Below are 24,749 nucleotides of genomic sequence, written 5' to 3'. Positions count from 1 at the left end.
ACTTTCATTTTTCAAAAGCCTCTTTGAAAAAAAGATTTTAGATATTTTCTAAAAAAAACAAAAATAAATAAACACCGGAAAATGTTTTAAATATTATTTATAAAGTATTTGGATACGATGAAATTAATCAAATCATGCAAACTGAGCATTTTCGGGGTGAGTGAACGCAGAAACTAGGCGACCTTTTTTTCTGTCTGCAGCCGCGCAGCACTTTTTTTGACGGGGAAAACTGCAAGTTCAAAATGTGTTCTGTGTCCTCAAACAAGTGTGTGTGTTTTTATATGACGTGGTAAAATTAAAAAAGGACATTTTAAATACATAAAGAGCTTTATTAGTGCATAGCTGCTGAGCGCAACGAAATATAGGCTATATTTTATTACGTGCTGCTCTTATGTGCTGAAACACTGAACACTTTCCTTTACTTTAGATATAATAAGCAACATCTTTAAATAAAGGGAATCACCTATTAAGTGTCATAAAGCCTATAGGGGGAAAAAATCATGTTTCAGTTCTCTCCGGAGCATTTGGGATGAATGTTGGACAGATTCTGTCTAGAGGATGTTATAAAAAACATTTTATATCGAGTTATTAACGGAGAATTTTATATATGTGGTATTATATGGATGTGTGCGCTCCCTGCGCTCCGGGTCCCTCCGTTGGTGGCAAGACCACTGGATTTCGATGCCAGTCGGTCGGCGAGTAAATGAATATGATGAATGAAAACACACAGGCATGTGGGTATAGACATGCGTTGTACTGCTGTACAGTAACGTGTCATTTGTTTGTTTTGGTTGTCCTAATTTTAATAGTTTCGTGATGATGTGCTTTATCTGCATGATTCTCGCTGAAGTGGGCGGTTTGAGTGACGTTCGATTCGGGGGATGTTCTGGGGGCGGGGTTTACGTGACGCGCTGCGAGCTACTAGCCCCACAGTAGAAACGCGACATGATTTCGGCCTCACTGCTCAACCTCCCGGGCGATTGGCCCGGCCTGGCCCGATATAAGCCCTGGCTCGCACTGGCCTGATAGTGGAAATGCGGCTAATGCTTCCCTTATCCAGGCTTTTGGGAGCAGGTGACAAGATCCTCAAACTGATGAATATTAATAAGCAAAATAAGTGTTGAAATGTTGACAGACCTGCTAAATGTCGCCCTCTTAAAAACTGTTAAAATACTTACACGTAGGCCAGTATCTGCCAACTTGATCACACTTTTTGTGCCAATTATGGGTGAAAATTAGTTTTTTTGTTATTTGAATATGATCATTTAAATTGAATTATAATTTTTGTAATTAAATTATAGTTCAAATGATGCATTAAATTACAGCAGAAATAGTGGCATTTTCAAATTAATTAAGACATTTCCAAGGGAACATAAGCTATAAGCTACTACAAGCCTTCCATTATTTCAGTTACAAAGTTTTCTTAGACATTGCAAAAATGGATGATAACCAAGAGTGCTGTGTTGGGCCCTGATTTATTAATAATTTTGGATTCACTAATATTAAAGTTCTGTAATGATAAGCCGGTTGCTGATAACCAATAAATGTCCTGTATCCCAATATTCAGTATAATTTTTTTAATATTGGAGGACTGATAAGCCTGATATTATTATTCAGGAAAAGTGAATCCTGAATAATGATACAAATCATTTGTTATGTAGTCTACTGATTGTTAGTCTTGCAGATTACACATTTACTGCAGTGTGAGCACTATAAAATGAACACATATTATGAAGAGACTTTAAATATGTATTGAAAATGGTGTAGGATTGTTTTGTTTTTGTTTTATTTACAGCTTTATACAGCATATAAATTGAGTGTAAGATACAAAAGTGAGATGAGAAATAAAAAAAAAAAATAGTTTTAAACTAATATTTAGTTTAGCCAAAATAAACACTAGCATGCAATGTTGGAGGTAACACATTATCAGTAACATTATAAGTAAAGTATTATGAGTTAAATATTACTTTTCCAAAGTAACAAGTAATACAGCGCTTAGTTTTAAATATAAGTACACTTTAAAACCCAACAGTCAACTTTATCAAATGAAATGAGTGTACAGTAGTCAACTCAAAATTGACTGAAAGTTATTTTATTATTTTAGCAATTACGATACTTTTAGATGCTACAATACAGAATATTGAGCTGAAACTTGACTACAAAATTAAATCGCAAATCAAATCAAAAATCGCAAGATCTGTAAAAAAAAATTGCAATTAGATATTTTCTAACTTTTAAAAATTTGAGTTCTTTTAAAAATAAGTACACTGTAAAAACCAACAGTCAACTTTATCAAATGAAATGAGTGTACAGTAGTCAACTCAAAATTGACTGAAAGTTAATTCTACTCATTTGAAAGGAGTTTGGAACTCAATGTTGTTTAAATACCTCATTACTTTAACTTAAATGGAGTAAGTTCACAATACTCATATAGATTTTATTTTATTTATTTTAACTCAAATGGTTTGTTGCAATCGGTTTCCTCAAATGGTTTGAGTTGACTTAACCTATTGGGTTTTACAGTACTCAGTTGGTTTGAGTTCTTTTCAGTTATCGGGTTTTACTGTGCTCAAATTATTTTATTTACTCAAATGGATTAAGTTCACAGTACTCATGAGGATTAATTTTTGAACTTAAATGGTGTGTTGCAATCAGTTTCCTCAAACGGTTTCGGTTACCTTAACTTTTTGGGTTTTACCATGTAATATTATTTGAGTAACTTTTTTCTAATTGGCTTTTACAAAATATATTGCGGAATAAAGATCATTTAATCAGGCTGAATCACAAACTCAATGAGAGAGCATGCTGCGAGGGAACAGACAGTCAGTTTGCACTCATCATCATCATCAGGTCTCTTTTTTTACAGCAGATGAGTCAGTGTACTGTTCAAGTAACTGAATAACCAACACAATCTCACGGCAATTCATAACTTTTTGATTTAGTGGCTAATTCGTATGAATTTGTACAATCTAATTTGTACAATTTAGTACAATTTGTTCATCCCCCAATGACAGTTGGGTTTAGGGGTGGGGTTAGGTGCTATGCCTCTTTTTTAAAATCGTACATTTTCATACTACTGAACTACTGATTTTTGCAATGGTTTCCTGTTATTTTGAACTTATCAATGAAAAGAAGTGGATTAGTGCATTAATTCAACTAAACTAAACTAAAAAAAAAAAAAAAAAAAGATAATTGCTTTAATTGTTGAGGAGATGCAGCCTCTGTGTGCAGTAGTAGCAACTACATTTTGTAATGTAGTATGTTTTTTTTTTCTCTTTTGGGAAACAATTTACACATTTGTTAAGGCCCCGAGAAGCGATTTATTCAATGTATAAAGCTCAAAAATTTATTTTGATTTAAGGATGTTTTTATCATCTTACTGTTCATATTGTTATTAAACATTTTAAAGGTTTAAAATATGTTTTTGCCTTAATTTAAATTATTTCATGTTAGTACTTTTGGGCTTTATTGCATTTATCTCAATAGACAGTGACTTTACCTAACTAATAACAAAACTTTCAAAAGTAGCAAACATATGTAAACAGCATGTACAGCTCTGGGCTCTGAAAGTTCTTAAAATATAATTTTATCCTACATTTTTTAAAGGAAAATGAAGGTGGAGGTTATATGTGGTTGTTAAATGCAAAGCCGCTCTTTAAAAACAGTGCAAGTTCTGAAAGAGATCAAGCTGGTTAGGCAAGGAAAAGTAACTCAAAAGTAATATAACCCATTACTTTCCATAAAAAAGTAACCAAGTAATGCAATTAGTTCCTTTTTGGGAGAGTAACTCAATATTGTAATGCACTACTTTCAAAAGTAACTTTCCCCAACACTGCTAGCATGACATAATCACATTAATTTATGCAAGACAACAATCTTAAGTACAGATGAGAAAACTGGTATAAATCAATCAGTAGCAAATCTAACAATTTAGTTTGTTAGTAAACCGAGAGGAAATGAAATAAGATCAACCTAAACACAGAAACAAGGCACATAAGGACATAAACTAAGATAATGACCAGTGTAATCTACCAAGAGCAGTGCAAATTAAAAATAATGGCTTGGTAATCGATATGGTCAAATAACGTCATCCAAATAAATGAATAAATGCGTTGAAATGCTTTTAGGAGCACTGATGGCACAAATATCTCAGAACTGAGTGCTCCAAACCTTGAGGCACATTTACATCACAGCATTTTTGTTTTAGTTGTCAAGTAATTGCAAATGTTTATTAAATGAACACTAACTACACACAATCCCTATTTTATTAAATTTTTTATAAGTATGTTTATTGACAGTATACAAAACATTATGTAGAATGTAAGCATACAAACAGTATCAGGAATTTTTTCACAGTTAGCAAAAGAAAAATAACTATAAAATAATAATAATAATGATACAAATATAACCCACCCTACCACCCCCCCCCCCCCCAATCATACAAGGTATAATTGTTACAAATGTTGTCTAAACATTTCTCATTTTGATGTTACGTGAAGATAGTTGAAATAGTTAATAGTAATAATAAATAAAAACAATAGTGATTGCAAATAAATAACATTTACAAATATGATAAAACATTAGCTTAAAACAAAAACATAAATTAAGAGAAAGTAAGAAAAAAGACAACAACAACAAAAAAAACTAGCAAAATTAACAGTAATTATTTGAAATAATCAATTATGTAAGTTAAACAGAGGTTTTGTGTCAAGAAAAGGTACATCATTTTGGTAGTTTTTTGAAAACTGTAAAAAAAAAAAGTACTTCAGAGACCCATTTCATTTGTGCTTTTATGTGCCAAAAATTCTTCTTATTATTACTTTTGATGTTATTTTATAAGTAAATAATACATTTATATATGAATACAATATTAATATTGATTGATTGATTGATTGATTGACTGATTGATTGATTGATTATATTAAAGTGTTGTAAACTTATGCCTTATTAAATCTGGCTAAATAATTCATTAAAATACTCTCCTATAAATTTTGCATCTAAAAAGGAAACTCCAACAAAAGCACATTCAATTAAGCCAGACATAAAACAAAATGCACCTACACCTTTTCATTGCTCATTTTTCACTGCGCTTTTAGCATGAAAAGTTTTGCAATGGCAGAGGCTGTTAAAAAATTATGTCCCGCAGTACACTAAACGCACTTTTTTTGTGGGAATTTGAATAAATTTCTGCATATTTGCATATTCTGTGCACATCTGCTCTTGTATACATTAACTGCTGCAACAAACTCATTCATTGCTAAGTACAGTACAACTTTGGTTAGCTTGTTTTACTTGGAACTCAGATAATGCACAGAAACGTCGAGACAGAAAGAGAGAGAGCCAGGGAGCGAGAGAATGCCTTGACTTTCAAGCCATTATCACACCACACTAAGCACAGACAAACACTTTGCCTTCCACGCACACGCATGAATGCGTAATCACAAACTCCTCAACTCTACATGCGTCCTCACTTAATTGGAAATGTCGGATCAATGCTTTCTGATTACAAGGCTTCACAAGATAGTTTGTTTCTGGCTTACGGCAGTGGTTTTTATCCTGCTCGCTTTTCTTCTTTAGAGACTAACCTCTCTCACTCACTCTCTCACTCACTTCATCCTTCAGCTCTCTTGCAGGCCCAGCTGTAGCCAGAGCTACACTCACCCATCTGTAATCAGCTTTTAATTCATTAAGAGGACGGAGCTTTGAATTCATCAGCTCTCTGCCATGTGTTTCACCCACTGGCTAAAGTGGGCGGAGGATGAGATGTGAACAGAATCATCCACTCCATCATTTGCTTGGGGTCTTTAAAAGGCTTTGAATTCCTTTGATATTTGCAAACAGAACCCCGAAAAAAGGCGTCCCTATGATTTCGGAAGTGAATGGAGAAATTGCACAGGCCAACCGAGCCGGTATGGAGAAATCACACGAGCAAGCTGGCCTCGATTGCTGATAACAAATTTTGTTTTTTCTACGAGTCATTTTTACGTCTGGTTGAACACAGTTAGGCAGCTGCCAAACCACGGGCTCGCTCAAATGGATCAATAAAGGAATTTTGTCCTAGTTCCATGGCCATGGCGGGAGAGCTGTGAGCAAGAGATGAAAGAGCTCTCTGGTTTCTAATTAAACATTATTTTTTAATATAGTGCCTCTTATTTTAAACGTTGAGGAAATTCAAAGTGTGATTAGTCATCTCTTTTAAATAAGACAGTAGGGGAGTGTAAAGATTGTCCATCTACACTAGTGGTGCTTCATTTTATGTAATTGAAGTGCATTTACTTGCATTCATTTTTTTAAGTACTTACAGTACGCTTGAGAAAAAGGAGACAACTTAATTTTGGTGTTCCCAATTAAACATTCTGTTAATCTCTGCAACCACATCTTATGCTGCATTTAAACTTGTGTATTTTCATTTAAAACAATCTTCATAGATTTTTTTTTTTTAATTTCTTTTCAGAGAAATCATCTCTGTCCAAACTGAACAACCTAAAATGCGCAATAAGTGACCCTTCATGCACTCTGGGCATGCACATATCTTGGCAGCATCCTTCTTGCCATCACTCAGAATTTGCATGTTGATTTTAATTTTTTTTGTAAAACATACTCTTATACTCCTTGTTTTATTTACAGCTTTGAAATTATCCCTTGTTCACTGTTTAAATTTACTACCTTTCTGTTATGTTAAATTATGTAAAATACAGGGTTTAAACTCTTCAATTGCCAAATTCATAAATGATGTCACTGATTTGGTGAAAAAACTCACAAAATGAAATAATTTCAATTTAAAAAGTAGTTGTGTATTTATTTATTTATTTATTTATGTCTTAGACATGCGATCGATTAGTAACAACATTGGTTTTGATGCATTGTTTGATTTAAATTTTTTCTCCCTGACTTACTGTTGTTGGCTGTATTTGCACTATTGACTTCCATTATAACCATATTTGACAGTCTTTGTTTATGTTTACTCCATGTAGTTCTGAAAACTGAAATGCATATTTAGATTTTCTCAGACACATTAAGGTAAGTGCATAAAGGTCACTCTCACACACTCAGACACGCATACACACTCTTCAACTTTAGTATACTTTAATTTTAGTACGCTTTAATATAACTACTATCTATATAAAATCCATAAACAACGCTTTTTTTGCACAGACATGAAGGGTTAATGATACCAAACTGATGACCAACAGTAAAAATTATAAATTTGACCTCTCCCCAGCAGGGAAAACCACCAACAATCAAAAATGCTTGATTGTGTGGTGTCATAGTTTTGTACTCAAACAAATTTGGTCATAATGGAAGTCATTGGGGCAAAAACAGCCATCAACAGTAAATTCAAGAGTTCACACTTAGCTGATGATTGTTTATAAAGCTTGTTTGGCATGCTGTCCCGGGAGAGAGCCCTCAGCTCATAAAATCCTTGAGCACGGGTCTCCCTCCCGTTTGCAAGGCGAGAGGGGAGTTTGAGCTCAGGTAGATCTTGAGAACTCCTCTGTTGTAGTAGCTAATGAACAGATAGTAATTGTTCTTAAGAGATAACCATTGACTAGGAGCATGTCTATGATGTCGATTTGGATTAGTCAATTAACTTGGGTTGCATATTTTTTGACGGTGGGAGGAAACCGGAGAATCCAGGGGAAACCCACATGAGCATGGAGAGAACATGTAAATTCTGCACAGAAATGTCAGCTGGCTTGGTAAGGACTAGAACCAGTGACGTTCTTGCTGTAAGGCAACAGTGCTAACCACTGGGCCACCGTGCCACCCATGTAGGTAAGGAGGAGGAGTAGAGGTGGAAGGGGGGATTCTTCAAAATGAAGATGGCTATCATATGGAACTTAGGGTACTTATAGTGCTTAAGAATCGTCTAATTGGTGAATTATAAATTGAACAATGTGGGGTGGCCGCAAGCAATCATAAGTGCGTGATCCTCTCGAAATTAGTTTATAAATAAACTTCACTTAAAAAAAGTTATATAAAAACAATGCATCAAAGGCAAGGTTATTTCACATGTCTAAGAATTTGATAAAAGGTAAAAGAAAAAAAAGTCCACGAACACTTTTTATTGAAAATGTCATTTTTTTTTTTTTTACCAAATCAGTAACATCATTTATGAATTCGGAAATTAAAGAGTTAAAATCCTGTAACTTTCTAAGCAATTTAGTAGTTTTGATCAGGACTGAGGTTGATGAACAGATTTATGCAAAAAAATGATGCATTTTTTCAGCAGTTTCATTTAGTGGATGTTTTCATGACTAAAATAACAAAAGGGTAATAAATTTGCCAAGAGCGTATCACTGAGTTGTTGTTTTTTTTTATGTCAAAGCATTTTCTCAAAATATGTGTCAACATAAGATTTGTCACCAAAAATCAGGCTGCTAGCTGAGAGCAATTTAAGACTCAAAATCACTCCAGAGTGGATAAAAACATCTCCAACAGCACATAAGGGATATACATATTTTTAAGTCTAAACTACTCCAAAAAGTGGGATGAACAATTAAAAAATGGGTTTTAATGAGCACATAAACCAAATGGCACAGTATCATGGCATAATAAAAAATATCCAGGACAACAAAGTTGTCATATAAAACAAACTAGTTGCAGAAAAACGGAGAGGATAGGCAATAAGGTGAAACCAAAACATATCAACAAGGCACATAAGAACTGAAGCTAAAAAGAATATACATTCATAGTGAGAAATAAAGGGCAGATTTACCCTATGCAAATCATCATCAGAGTGCAATCCAGTGAAAGTGCTGATGGGAGTGGAAAGTTCTATGGGTGTGCAAATGAAAGTACGTAGACAACATTTTTATAATGATAATGTGATTTAATTGATATATATATATATATATATATATATTTTCAATACAACAATAATTCATTGTTAGTTCATGTTAACTCACAGTGCATTAACTAAAGATAAGTAGAGCAGGATTGCATTTTAATAATGTATTACTAAATGTTGAACTATGACTAAGTGTGCTTTTCTTGCTCATATGGTTTAATATACAGTTGAAAAATGTTCTAAGAAATTCAGTGTGGTACAGTTATATGCTCAAATAAATTGCTAAAAAAATATGCAATTCTAATAGCCTGTAATGTAAATTAGTACGATTTTATAACAGGATATTTGCCACATAAAATTCATATAAATATGTGATGTCCGTCTGTTCATCTTTAAAAATTATGCATTTGTAAATTTATATTAAAATGAATTATGCTCTGGACATTTTTTAAAAACTTGATGGATCCTATTCGATAGTAATATTTTTGCATGATTCTTATAAAATATACACTACCGGTCAAAAGTTTGGAATCAAAAGAATTTTTAAATGTTTTAAAATAATCTTATCCTGCTCACCAAAGCTGCATTTATTTAATCAAACATTGTTCATATAGTAATATATACAATATTTACTGTATAACATAAATTTAATTTAATCAATTATTTCAGTGATTTTTATGAGAAATTTTCAGCTTCATTTATCCAGTCTTCAGAGTCATGTGCTTCTTCAGAAATCACTCTAATATTAGTTATTATTAATTTCTTCTTCTTCTTCTTCTTCTTCTTCTTCTTCTTCTTCTTCTTCTTCTTCTTCTTCTTCTTATTTATTTTTTTATATTGTTATTATTATTATTAATGGTAATAGTACAAAATAACAACAATGACTAGAGTAATAATTGTATTTGAAACTACATGCAATATGTAAGAAATAAATATTTAATAAATAAGTATTTAACAATTTAACTTTTTTATTCTTTATAAAAAACATGAAAAGAAAAACTATAAACTTTTGACTGGTAGTTTAAAGTGTTCATTATGAAATATAAAATGTCTTACCATAATCATTACACAATAATATTAATAATAATAATAATAATAATAATAGTAATAATAATAATAATTATTATTATTATTATTATTATTATTATTATAATCATTAAAAACTTTACATCAAATGTACCACAGCCTGAAGGTAGATATTAGAATTGAACTAAAATGCATTCTATTTGTTACAAACTTTTAATTTATGTGGTAAAGTGTGTACACTCAAAAAATGACTTATCACTTTTACTGCTTGTTCAAACTACTTATTTCAAGAGTTCCCACTTAGATATGCTTGGCATTTATAGCAGGTTTGGCATGCTGTCCCGGGAGAGAACCCTGAGCTTGGAGATGTTTGAGCCCAGGGCTCTCGCCCGGTAAATAAGCAAATCAGGGGATCCGAGATCAGGTAGGTCTGCTAAACATCGCAAGTTGAACTTAGACATGCTGAAGAAAGGTAAAACTTATATAGCTGTAGGGCGCCATTACGGAATAATAAATAAAGATCAAATGCTTTTGATCTTTGTTTTTTTTCTATAACACTAGACATATTTTTCTACGAAGGTTTTGAGACTGTTTAAACACGAGAGAAAAGAGTGAAAATGCCTGTCTGAGAAAAGTGTAAGAAGTGTGTAGTGAGAGGTTTTACAGCCTAAAACATAATAATTGTAAAACATATGCTGGATAAGTTGGCGGTTCATTCCGCTGTGGCCACCCCTGATTAATAAAAGGACTTAGCCAAAAAGACAATGAATTAATAAATTAACTTCGGCGATTTTGACTATTGCAGGTTATTTTTAGAACGTAACTCATGCAAATAAGGAGGGACCACTGAATTTATTTTTGCACTCTACATTAGATCTATATTTTGAATACTTTAAATATTTTGAATAATAAATATGATAGAGCAGTCTTTAAAGAATTGAGATGCAATTATAACAATTTATAACTCCATAATCATTATAACACTCTAGCACACGGAGAAACGGTGCTCACATTTCATTGGTTCTCATATGTGTCGTCAATACGGCAGATTTAAATATGTGAAAGATCTGAGAACTAGGGCAATTCCCCACACCACCTTTACAGTACTTTCACAATACACATCTCACACTTCGGGAACCCCAGTAATACAGTAACTGTCTATTGTAGTATAATTTTTTCAACTCTAAACTGTCTTCCAAGCTGTTCCATCATTGTCTATTAATAGTGATGCAAAAAAAACAATTCCGGAGGGAGCTCCTAAAGTCTAGCGCACGCTTGAGAGCTTTGTCATCTCTCCCCACAATCCCATTATATATCAGGTCCTTAAAGCAATTTGAGGCTGAGCTCCATGCATGCCTTCCAGCCAGGAGCTTTAGGGACCGAGATATTAACTCTGAAATGGAGGTTTAAGAAGGAAAAAGGTGTCCACTTGGGAGTGGATACTGAGGATTAATTTCTCAAGTGCTTTCTCTACTATTTTTTGTGCCTCTCTCCTTTCCGTTCCACCTCCACACCGCGGTTTAATATTCCGATCGCCTCTCCCACTGTCACTCAATATTTTCAAAACAAGGACTTTCAGAACACAGCACAAATGCAATGCAATTTAGGACACTGAGACCAAGTGTTTGTCCAGTTCAGAATGCAAACACACTCGAGGTGAGATCGACCAGGGCATGCCTTGGTATAAAAGAACTTGCGTAAAATACGGCTCTCTGATTCACCCAGATTAAATGCTAATATTCTGAAAACTTGACTTTTTGCGCAGCGTTGACACAGCCGCACCTTCTAATGTCATAAAAAAGAGACCTGTGTTATTATTTTATGTTATGCCATGAAGGATACGCACTCTTCTCCTCGGAAGTCATATTTTTTGACGTTGGAAATCGCAGGTATATACCTCTCATATGTTATGAAATGGGTTTTTCTCCCAAGCCTTAAAAGAATCGGCAGATGTCTCGGGTGCCCTCTGATATGAAAAATTCAATTTAAAAGGATGAGAGAGAGAATGGCGCCCGGGCCTATTTTCATTCTCTCACACGAAGAGATATGAGAATGATGTTCTATTGTGAGGGGGGAAATGATGCCAATCGAACTGCAGAGAAATTCCTTCATAATTCAATTCAATTTCCTCCAAATCCCAATGGCGGCCTACAGTTGCAGAAAGGCGGGGTGGCAAAGAGATGGAGAGATTGTGAGGGAGGCTGAGAGGGAGTGACTGATGCCAGGTGAGAAAAGGGAGGAGAGAAAGGTAAAGCATAGAGGGTGTGAAGGGACCGGGAGGAGGGAAAGGTTAAAACTTAGATGGTGCGAAAGAAGTAAAGGTGAGATGGAGAGAGGTGTTGTACTGTAGATTAGTGTTTGTTTTGCATGATGGACAGGAGGTTGAAGAGTTTGAAAGGTTATGGGTTCACAGCAAGGTCAATAATGACAGCCATTGTGATCTAACAAGTAAATGCCAAAGCTGGATCGCCGCTTCCGCTACTGTTTTCCTAGTCTGGACAGAGATTCTGTTAGATTAGACAGCTGTATCGTCTGATGTGGCAGACTGAGGAAATTATGTTATTTGTCTTGCGCCCAACATAATCATTAAACGAATTATCTTTGTGTAGTCTAGACCAGGGCTTTTCAACCTCTACAAATGAATCACTCAGACTTTCAGTTAACCTAAGTGCTCCCAATATATATAAAAAAGGTTGATTTAGAACAACTTTAATTAAGAACATTAACTTTATTACATTACAGATGCAAATGTGAATGCAAATATGTCTAGATAGTTGAATTATATGTAGATGATTGGTTTTTAGAACTTTTTACCCTTTGACAATAGTCTTTTTTTACTTTAAAAGCTGTTAAGTATGTTGTTGCGGTATTTTTCATCATATTTCCATCAACAGACTTTTTAAATTAAAATAGATTAGCCATCATTTCATCATTAACGTTGACAAAAAAGCTTTAACAAAAATTTTTATCAGTAATTTTGTGGATGAGAGTAACACTGGGAGATTTCACAAGGACGCATTACGCCTGCTTTTAGTGCCATTTAATTGCCCACGCTGTCTTGTCTTAGTGGCTAGTTCACTAAAGAATTATGTAAATTGTATAACACTGTCAATCTCTTTAAAATGCAAATGGGAAAGTATGCCAAATTATAGTGCTTTTCTCCATAATTTGATCGTTATTTGATTAATAACTGCTGCCATGATCAATAAAAAATGTGCACAAACAGCTTTTTTTTATAAAATAATGGTTCCCACCTACTTTTCCATGGGTATTAATAGCTGAGTGTTCATTGTGGCAGGAAAATAGAGTTTTTTTGGGTCAAGACTTAATTCACCTAGGAACAAGTTAAAGGGATGTTTCTACCGCATGTCTTTGGACCGTGGGGGAAACCGGAGCACCCAGAGGATACCCACGCGAAGGCAGGGAGAACATGCAAACTCCACACAGAAACACCAACTGAGCCGAGGTTTGAACCATTAAGCCAGCAACCTTTTTGCTGTGAGGCAACAGCACTACCTACTGCGCCACTGCCTTGCCCTGAAAATAAAATTCTGTCATCATTTACTCACATCAGAATCAAAATCTGTATTGTCATTGTACAAAACACAACAAAATTAAAATTTGCCCTTACCTTCAGTGCAGTTCTATTTGTCTAAAACAACAACAATAATAGCAAGAGATAAAAAGGTAAAATGGCCACAGTAATCACAAAAGTTTGTCCCTAGTCCGAGTCCTAGTCATTTGTTTTTGATTGTCTGTCGATGCCGAAACCCGATCCAAAACTTCTATACTACATGAAAAGAATAAAGAAGAGTGAAGAAACAGATGCAGGATGCTCCTAATTTTTATTTAATTCACCTCACTGCTTAATTTGTAAATTTTGCAGTCCCGAAACAGATCGGGGTAATGGATCCGGCATGTTACCCAAGGAGGGAGAGGTGTTACAGACGAAACTGAAGAGCGAGGGTTGGTAGGGATGGGGGGATGTCGTGGATGAAAGATAACTTACAACACCCTACTGACAATCCCATATAACAGTGGTGGCCAACCCTGTTCCTGGAGACCAGGTGTGTTTGATATGGGTTTGCAACTGAAATCTGCAGGAAGGTGGATATATATATATATATATATATATATATATATATATATATATATATATATATATATTCAAGTCCTGATCGGGAGGTAATGTCTGATTCTGACCAAGTCTGAAACCACGTGATCAGGCCCGACTTACGATGATTGGGGTCGTGATCGGATCTGGACATACCTAGTATTTGATTTTCCTAGTAGCTTTCTACTAGTTTTCCCTCTGCTGTTGTTTATTTTTTTATTTTTCAAATAATCCTCAAAAAAGTTTTGAATCACTTGAGGGTGTGGACAAAAGTGAGTAAACTTACATATTGGGGGTAACAGGCAATCTAAAAAATTTTAATTCAGATTAATAATTAATATTCATCTATTATTTTAGTAAGTTTACCTAAATGGCTTTCAAAATATCTATTTTTGTGCCTTTCAGAGTAGATACAATTGGTTTTAGGGCAAACTACAGTATAAACTAAATTGGATTGTGAGTGATTAGGGCAGCAATTTGTTTTTGTTTTTTTAAATTACTTTGTTATATGTTTAATATTCTCTATGGATCTGGACCTAGACCAATAAAGTGAAGGCTGGCTGATTTTATTGGACTTTTTTTCTGGCATTAAAAATATCTAACTGTTTGTACAGACATTTTATTGATGTGTCTGGAAAGATCTGTTGTTGTCATCTGCTGTGATATATTACATTGGATATTGAAGGTTGTTTTCTCAGCTGCTGTCCAATGGTTAATTTAGAGATCTTTCCTGCCCTTGTGCACCCACACTGAGTAGGAGATGTAGTGTGAACCTCTGTGCTCTCGCTTGGTTAAAGTCGGTGGGTGAACTCTTGCCGCCATGCCTTAGTTAAAGGGGATCTGAGCAAGCGTTCGGGCTGCAGGGCTGCAGGCGTGTGCGAGGATCAATGAGCCGCTGCTTCAGAAGGCATGTAGAGCAGAGGAAAAATGAGCTGCGCAAACAAACATGACAATGAAGGAGTGCACCTCGGATGAGATGCAGCCAGCATAAAATCACAGAGAGCTGAGAAGGAGTAGGGAGGGAGGAGGAGGGGGATCGGGGGGTAGGCACATAAGGATCCCTTCTTATTTTCCATCCGACTCTCACCTCCTCTGCTTATTCCTCTTCCATCTTCCAGAGTAGTATTTCTCCTTTTTTTGGTAGGTGCAATAGCTTGGAGGCAAGAAGTGTGACACTAGGGGTCTTCAAAGAGTCCAGACTTATCAAAGACACACAAGGAGGGAGAAACGAGGAGGGGGCGCTCTGGGAATGTGTCGGCGATTGAAACAGAATGGGTGGGTGGTCACAAAAAAGAGGAAAGAGGGAAGAGGGAAGAAACAAGAACAAGAAGAGCCAGTGATTGAAATGAGAGAGGGCAGGAGAAAGCCATTGTCAGACCTGTTTAGCATTCACTAGTGGCTAATTGCACCAGCAAAGCTCGGTAGATACAAACCCCTCTGTGTCTAAGAGACATGAGAGATTCTCCCTTGATAGATCTCCCTCCCTGCCTTGAAAGCCGCACTCCTGAAGCAGAATGTTTAAAACTGGTACAGGGTTTGAGGCTGCAGCAGCACTGACACAGTAAAAGCCTGCATTGGTCGTACGCAGAGTACAGGGGATCGAGCTGCCACTTCTAATGACAAATCTCATAGTTCACGCCATTTGGTATGACAGCATGCAGGAGTAATGGGCTGAATGAATCACTGGTAGGAAAAGCTCAGCCTCACCGCCCTGCCTGCAGCTTAAACCACCCCATGTATCGGCTATCCATTTGTGGAGTATTTCACCTCAAACCACACCTCGCGCTTGATGAATAGACAGATATCAAGCAGCTCTCCATTATCTGCTCAGAGGCGCAACACCCCAGCCCCGCTAATGTCATTTCCTCCCTCTGTCTCTGTTCATATGACTTCATCTTGATTCCACGTCCATGACGATTTGCTTCAATGTCAAAAATATTGGAATGTAATTATACATTCTGTTGTAGTTTTATTCAAATTAGCTCAAGGCCTTGTTGTTTTTTTCCTCACTTCATTGTCCATTCATATTTGTGGTGCATAATTGAAACTTTTTTGGCTTTAAGTCTGGTTAACCCCCAGTCCCATTAACCCTTCTACAGTTTTCCATTTCTGTTATGGAGACAGGCAGATAAGCACTTACTCTCTATAGTCCAAGTCTCTCTACAATCAAAGTCTCAGTCTCAAGTCCAAGACCCTCTTGAATCCAATACTCCCTGCCTAGATTTAGCCTCTCTCTAAGGCAAGACTCTCAGCCTAGTCCAAATCTCTCTATTCAGTCCAAGACCCTCTCCATTCCAAGACTCCCTGCCTAGTTTGAGGTTGTTTTCCAAATCAAACCTCTATGCCCAGTCCTTCTCTCTCTTTCCCTGATTCAAGGCCCTCTCCAATACCAGATTCTCTGACCCGTCCAAGAGTCTTTCAATCCAAGACCACGTCCAATTCAAGACACTCTCCAAGATTGTCCATTCCAGGTCCCTCTACAATCTGAGAATTCTCTCTCCAACTATTGTGTCTGTCCAAGGCACTGTTATGAGACACTCTCTCTCTCTCTTTCCAAAGTACCCAACTCCAGTTACCCAATTCTCAGTCATCAGAATCCATGCAGGTCGATTCTAATCAGGGATTGCTTTATTTCAAGCCTAAGTGCAGAACTCTCGCCAGCTAGAATTGAAACTGGCTCTTTTAAATCCAGAGCCAATGCCCTATTCCTTCATCTTGGGCCTGACTTGCTGCCATCCCCGCCACATAGCCCCCTCCCCCCGAATCCCAGCAGTTTGGTGCTCCCCCTGGAGGGACAGATAGAGGCTGGACCTAGTGCTAAGACTCTACTCCATCTGCAGAACTGCAGAATGCAGCTTCCAGTGCCAAGGGGGATAAAAGTGCTGACTCTCAAGCAATGCCTGTAGGAGCAGTTTAAGCAAGAATCCATATTTAAATAACTAAATGCCTCTCTTAGGTTTAAATAGCAATGTGTCTAAAGCACAAATTCCAATTGCAGTGAGAATTCCATTAATCCAGGATGGTACCTGGGATGGCAATGATATTAGCAATTAAAATATCATAACCGTAATAATGCACTTTTCCTAATAAAACCCGCACTTGAGTATTTTTCTTTTCAAAGTCCCTTACTGTAGATCAAACACTGCATTTGCATATTACATGTGGCCTTGTAATCACTACATCCCTTTACAGTGATCAAGCAGTGCCATTTGCATTTCCTACAAAGCACGATAAGCACATTTTCACAAAAGATAAAACAATGACTAAAACGTGCGCCACCCAAAGAATGGTGCGCATGCTGTCCCTCACACATCAAAGACTACAAATTAATAAGAAAATTAAAAAAGGAAGTACATTAAAAAGTTTCTGCCCCAAGACAAAAAGCCCCACGGTTCTTCCTTCTCTGTTCCGCACACACACACAAACACACACACACACACACACTCATTGTAAAAAAGCTTTGACAACAGAGGGAGTCATGCTGTGAGTCCATGTCTGAGTTTGCTAAGGAAGTCGATGTAATTACTGTGCAGTGAAAATGTTCGTTCACGCACTTCAGTGTCTCACTAACCGTAAATACCAGGGCACAAGGGAGCACACGAAGAACAGGCCTACAACTCATGTAAGCGTGAGAGAGTAAAGAGTGAGCACACAGTGCAAATGTTTAAGTGCAAGTGTGTGTGTATAAGTAATGAGCAGATGTGTTTAAAGAAATAGATTTGGCGTGGGTGGAATAACCAATATATTAAATCACAGCACAAGTATATCATGATACAGCAGCAATACATATACTCGGTCAGACTGCTGAGAAATTGAACTCCTAAATGCATATAGTGTATAAATTATAACATTTATTACCACATTAATATTGCAGGACAACCTACAGTTACGCTATGCTTTAAGGAGTTATGTGGTGCCACAAATAAATCGCTTTTACTGTAGAATAATTTAAAAAGTTGTCTACTAGTCATGTTGCTTATTGGATTTTGAAAATGATGCTGAATATATACTGTGCAAACCTAGCATGTGTGTAAATGAGCAGTATGTTGCATGACTAGCCATGCAAATATACAGATTTGCACTGTTTGTATGTGCAGTAAATTTCTGAAAAATTTGGAAATTGCATTTTAGGAGAAAAACGTGCAAGCAGATTGATGAATGAGCTTATAAATAAGCATACTGAGTTGGGGGGGCTTGCGACTTTGGGAAGTACGTAGCGTTAATGGCCTCTCTATATGTTTTAAATGGCTGTGTTAATGGGCTTTTTATATGAACTGAAATTGCTCTCTTAATGGCCCTAATTCCTACTCTAAAATGGTTCTGTTTGCCAGTCTGTGTGTGTGTTTGTCCGTGTGTGTGCAGCCTGGCACTATCGATCCCTCCCTGCAGTCAGCGAGCTGTGAGCTCACACAGAATTGGGAATGGAGGCTTTTCTGCAGGATCCTGTGATTTCCACTGTTTTATGAGCTCAGCGCCTCTGTATTTCAGCATGAGTGTTTGCCCTCATTGGCCTTGTGAAAAACACTGCGGTCACCTAAGCAGTGGTATCAAAAGAGAATTATATTGCTTTCCCCCGTCCGCAGAGAGATACTCCAATGAGAGATTCCCTCTTTACCATTTCCCCTCAATTTGAACAAAACGTTTCCTCATTAGCTGCCCCTCTGGAAATTACATATTGGAAATGCCCGTCTGCTGAAGTGTGATATTACAAATTTAGTGGTCAATTAGCCTAGTTTTGGGGGCCTAAAGTTATAATTAGATTGTTGTCTAACTGAAGCCCCCTCTTTCCTCTCGATTGCAGCTCCCGCATCGCAGAGTGACGTTCTCCACAGCCAACCCGATGCAAGATCAGCAGGACTCGTCTCAGCAGAGTTACTATGACAGTGGCTTGGAGGAGTCTGAGACCCCCAGCAGCAAGAGTTCTTCAGGACCACGTATTGGGCCCCTCGCTCTACCTGAGGACCACTACGAAAGGACCACCCCCGATGGCAGCATCGGAGAGATGGAACACCCTGAAACCGGTAAGAGTTTTGGCTCAGAAGTTGCTCAAGTGAGTTTTTTTTTTCTGTCAACGCTGCTTTGTTTTGGCCGAACTAGATCTATGTGTTTAGGGTCAGAAGCAGACTCAGCAGGGTCTGTGTCTTGCCCATCAGCAAGCCCTCAATCACAACAGCAAATCATTCTTAATGACCCTCTCGCACGAGTGTGCTAATTAAAAACTCAGACTAATGGAGCTTTTGGTCTCCGAATAAATCTGCACTTTGACGTCTGCCCAGACAACAGTGTGCTGATCGTAAACAGCTTCTTTGCTCAAGCCAAACTGCTCTCGCAGCAGCTGCCGGGGTCATAAAACAATAAGACGGAAAACGAAACCCAAAACGAAATTGCAAGGACTAAGCAGGATAGTCTACCGTCAATTTCGTTCAGCCATTACTAAATTCTGCCAGAGACGTACTAGACGTTGTTCCTGTAATTCATTTATATTGTCATTCTCATAACCAGACATCCTCACAGCAGCTGCCATTTTAAATGTTGCCATTCCAAATTCATCTCTGTTCAATTTAAATTCCATTATGACTGCAACGCTTCCACAATACCACTTTTTTGTGCCTATCTCCTTGAGATTTTTTCCTCTATTATTGCTGTTGTGCTTAATTACCATGCTGATATCCCTCTGGATGTCTCGGTGAGCTTGCGTTAATATTTTAACTGTGAAATATACCTCAGTCTTGTCACGTCAGGATTTTATGAAGCTCCGTGAAACACTGCGTCCTGTTGATTTCACACTGGGAACTTGCGCCGCGTCTGGGGTGTGTCTGCCAGACCCACAGACGTGCTTCGGATTGTAGGGCAACCGTTTAAGAAGTGAAATGTCAGCACCGCATGCGACTGGCTCTGTGTTCAGCAGAGAAAATCCTACAGCAAAGGAACACGTAATATTTGTTTGCACGTTGCCTTATGGGTCTTACCCATGTCTGATGTGTTATGCATGATGGTCTTTGGTCAGGATTTTCGGGAAATCAAGAATCAAGAGATTTAACCTCACCACCATAAAATATAACTCTACTGTAAAAACAATCTGTAAATTAGCAGTTTCTATGTTTTTTTGTTTTTTTGTTTTTTTCATTTTTTTATTTACACTTTTGAGTTTCATTATTGGACCTTGATCTTTCCTCTATCATTTGATGTTGAAAAGTTTGAAAAATGAGAATTTTATTGACATTTCTAATAGCTTGAAGTCATATATTGTCTGGGTTGTTGTTGTAACTTACAGTACAAAAGGCTGGTAATAAATTGACCGTACTTTTTCTGTTATTTATTTATGGCCTTATTTCTCTCTAGATTATTTCTTACAATAGATGCTTTTTAACTACTAAAATGTCAATAAATGTCACTTTGTAAAAAGACAAACTTGCATTTTCAACATCAAAAGTCCACAGAGCAGTGATTAAGATCATTCATTCATGTCCTTCGGCTTAATCCCTTATTTATCAGGGGTTGCCACAGTGGAATGAACTGACAGTTTATCCAGCATATGTTTTACACAGTGGCAACCCAGTACTGGGAAACATCCATACACTTTCGCATACACATGCACTCGTACACCACGGCCAATTTAGTTTATTTAATTCACCTATAGTGCATGTCTTTGGACTGTGGGAGAACCCGAAACAACCGGAGGTAACTCGCACAAACATGGGGAGAACATGCAAACTCCACATAGAAATGCCAACTGGTCCACTGGTTCAGCCAGCCACCTTCTTGCTATGTGGTGACAATGCTAACTACTGAGCTACCATGCCTCAATAATGCAATTCATAACCAAAATGAACATAAAGCAACTGCACTGTAAAAAATAAGAAGTCGAGTAACTTTTAGATTTTAAAGCAACTGGCTGCAAAGCAATTTTGAGGTTATTCAGCTTCAGTGTTTGAAGTTGTGCCAAATATTTTTCTTAGGTTGAGTTTACAAAGAAATTTAAAGCAACTGGCTGCAAAGAAATTGAGAGGGTCACACTTTATTTTGATGGTCAGTCTGTTGAATTTAAGTTACATTGCATCTACATTGCCAACTAATTCTCATTAAATTTTAAGTAGACTGTTAGTTTGGGGTTAGAGTTAGTGTAAGTTGACCTGTACTTACAAAGTTTCTTCTGGTCAGTTAAATGTCTAAAGGGGCAGTATCAACAGATATTGGGCAGACTAAAGTGCTACATTTGATAGTTTATTAACCCTCAATGGTTGAAGTGCCAAATTATATATTATATTATGAAATTATATATATTTAAGTTGACTGAAAAGGCTGGTTTAAGTAAAGTTTACTTTATGGGATAAGGCGATTTAACTCAATTAAAAAAATAAAAATAAACTTCAACCACTGAAGTTTAAAAATTAAATATCTCTCTGCTGCCGGTTGCTGTAAAATTGTAGGTTAACTCAACTGGTAATGTTTGACAGTGCAGGAAGTAAAGACTTAAATGTAGGAATCAAAGTTGTACGACTCCTAAACAGATTTCATTATTTTCATTGAACAAAAAGTTCTTAACATGCAGTTAATTTGTGTTAATGAGTAAACTTAACACTGAGTTGAAAATACGTCCACCTAACTTAGAATTTTAAACTGAGTTAACAATTTGTATATTGTAATTTTTACAGTATGAGAACAAAATATGACCTGTCACAAAATGTGAACGATGTTAATTAACACATATTTTTACAATGTATATAACTGTATTATTACTAAGGATGCAACAATTTAACATTAACCTCGCTTTAATTTGTTTAATTATATGGTTAATTAATCAATTAATACGTAATTCTCAACACATGGAACAAAATTGCTGCAACTAAACAAGGTTATGCCAACTGTGCACTAGTTTAAAGTTCCAAGCTTGTACACCAGGGCTATTAAATACACACACTGGATTAACTATGGCCGAGGCTTTTATCTAAGGGCAGTTCACTTTTCGCGTCTTATGTTTAAATGCCAAACAAACAAAATGTATTAACTTATTTTTAAGTCCAAAGAGAAATTCACTACTGTTTGTTTTTTATCATTATTTTGTGCTGTATTATTATATAGTTACTGAAAGCCGTAAATAACACTTTTAAATATAAGGAGTTTTCTTGTGATTCGTAGTGTTTTGAAATTAATGAATGCATAATAATCATGAAAACCATGAAACCGTGATTATTCCTCAGACTATAATTGTACAATCAAAATCATTAATCGTTGCATCCCTAATTATTACCATGTTGTTTAAAACCGGAAACAGGATTTTACAAGCTGCCTATATGGGCTTCAAACCATAATTTAGAATGAAATATTACCTCAAGATTCCGTATAATTGGTGAAGGATTAACTGTTGCTCCTTAATAAACTGTAACTCCCATGTGAATGGAGATGTCATGTTGCGAAGAGACAAAGGATTTTAGGCCTACTAACAGGATTTCTGTTTTGCTTATACTTTGAGATATAATGCTAATATTCATGGCTGTCTTCATTCAAACAAACTAAGCTTTTTTGGGCAGGAAACCAAGGCTTCTATTGTTGACAACTGTTTTCATAAACAATTCACATTGCAATTTTGGGAAGGTGTTTGGCGAACATTGCGTTTTTAAATGCACATTATAAGTGACCCAAAATCACAGCATTTGCAGAGATAGAGCCAGGTGGAACAGCATTTACTGCCAACCAAGCCATTCCAACAAAGCAAAAGCACTAACTGTTTGCTTATAACATCATGAGCTGCTTTCGTGTACACGAGCAATCATCGGATTTACATGAATTACACTAATCAAATATTTGGGATTCAAAATGTCTGTCAAAGGTGGCAGGATTGCATTTCTATAATCAGTAAATAATGACTTACTTTTTTTGTTTTTTTGTTTTTTGTTTTCTTTAAAAAAAAAAGATATATCTTAAAAGTGTTTTAGCCATTGAAATTCAGATTATTTTTACCTTCTCCAGAAGTCAATGGCCACTGATTATGAAAATTCTTCTAAACTGATAAAGGTTTGAAATCACTTCTGAGTGAGTAAATTGTCACAGTGTGAAAGATCTCTTTAGTATTAAGTAAGAAAACAATAAATTATTTCATTATAATCACATATAATCCCACTAGAGCTGGGGTCACCAATTTTGTTCCTGGAGGTCCGGTGCCTTACAGCGTTTAGCTCCAACTTGCCTCAACACACCTGCCTGGGTGTTTCAAGTATACCTAGTAAGACCTTGATTAGCTTGTTGTGTTTGATTAGAGTTAGAGCTAAAATCTGCAGCACACCGGACCTCCAGGAACAAGTTTAATGGTCCCTGCACTAGAGGGACTCAGAAAGAGTCTATAATCTTGTAAAACTCTCGAGATGTTAAGATCAGGTGTGATTTTTACATCTAAACAACTTAAGCAAATTATTACAACTTTACCTAAACGCCATGTGTTTTGTAATCATTTTTTAATTAAGTTTTTCATATTATGCCAAACTCAAAAGTTTAATCTGGTCCAAATTAAGCAGAATGTAGAGTCAAAAAATCCTTATATAATAGTTTTTTAAGGGTCTTGTTGTCAAAAATGTGAATTAATCATGAGAATGTGATCATATTTCAGTGTTAGTTCACATTATCTAATGTACTGTAATAACAACACATTATCTAATGTAATGTAATAACAACAAAAGATAAGTTTACCCTAAAATCTGACATAATTTGCTCATTCTAATGTTGTTCCAAATGCAATACCTATCAAAAACAGTATTGGTTCTTAATAATTAGGCAAGGTATTGTATAATGATTATTTTTTTCTGTAGACTATCAAAACACAATAGCTTAAAGGGGCTAATCATTTTGTCCTTAAAATGCTTTAGAAAAAATTTAATTGCTTTTATTCTTGCCTAAATAAAACAAATAAGACTTTCTCCAAAAGAAAAAATATTATCAGACATACTGTGAAAATTCCCTTGCTCTGTTAAACATCATTTGGGAAATATTTAAAAGGGGAAAAAATCAAAGGGGGGCTAATAATTCTGAGTTTAACTGTACAAGAACAAACCACATTGGCTTTCACTCATCAAGCAAGCATGTTTTATCTTCTATGACCAAATATCATTGAATGTTTATTAAAAACCTTTTTTAAAGCCTACATTTAATCTGTTCATCAAATGAACTATGTTTCTTCAGAAGATGTTGAAAACACTAGTTTATTTAGAAATGTTTTGAAGTGCCAGAGATTTACGTGACCTTCAATAAAGGGACAGAAATATTTTAATTTTGTTCCCAAAGATAAGTAAATATGAGTTTGCAACACTACAAGGCCGAGTATTTCAGAATTTTCATTTAGATGTGAAGCAACCCTTTTTCAAATACTTGGAGTGATAATTGCTGAAGCTTTTATCACAGGATCCATTGTTGTTTTAACAGAAGTTTTTTTTTTTTTTTTTTTTTGCAATTGTACTCTTCAAAAAACAATATGAAACAAGATACCTTTTGAAAAAGGGAGTTTTTGACCAGTAGAATGGAATATTAATATTTTTATCAATATAATTTAATATTTTTGTCTCATACTGATTAACCATGTCAAAGTTTGTAATCAACTATAAAGAACAGTTGCAGACCAGCTACTGGCATTTGAAACAGCCAACGACATTTAGTCAGAGTTTTTTGTTTATTATTTTCCTGTCTGATTTTGACATGCTCCCAAATTTACCCCTGCTATTTGTCTGTTACTTTCTTTATATGTGATGCAAAATTCCCATCCATACTCCAAGCATTGATCAATTTCTTCAATATAAATCAGTTTTCCAGTCTGATTTCAAGCCTTGGCAA

General features: G+C 35.9%; 1 protein-coding gene across 1 annotated transcript in view; it reads left to right on the top strand.

The window, feature by feature from the left end:
• Nucleotides 1-24,749, top strand: part of pcdh1a (protocadherin 1a) — a 136,671-nt gene that overhangs the window by 65,985 nt on the left and 45,937 nt on the right. Inside the window, exon 4 of the mRNA XM_001345184.8 lies at nt 18,733-18,952. Coding sequence (XP_001345220.4) covers nt 18,733-18,952 — 220 coding nt within the window. The remainder of the gene's footprint in view (nt 1-18,732; nt 18,953-24,749) is intronic.

Source organism: Danio rerio, chromosome 10 (genome assembly GCF_049306965.1).
Source record: "Danio rerio strain Tuebingen ecotype United States chromosome 10, GRCz12tu, whole genome shotgun sequence".
Lineage (NCBI taxonomy): Eukaryota > Metazoa > Chordata > Actinopteri > Cypriniformes > Danionidae > Danio > Danio rerio.
This window is presented reverse-complemented; position numbering and strand designations above follow the sequence as displayed.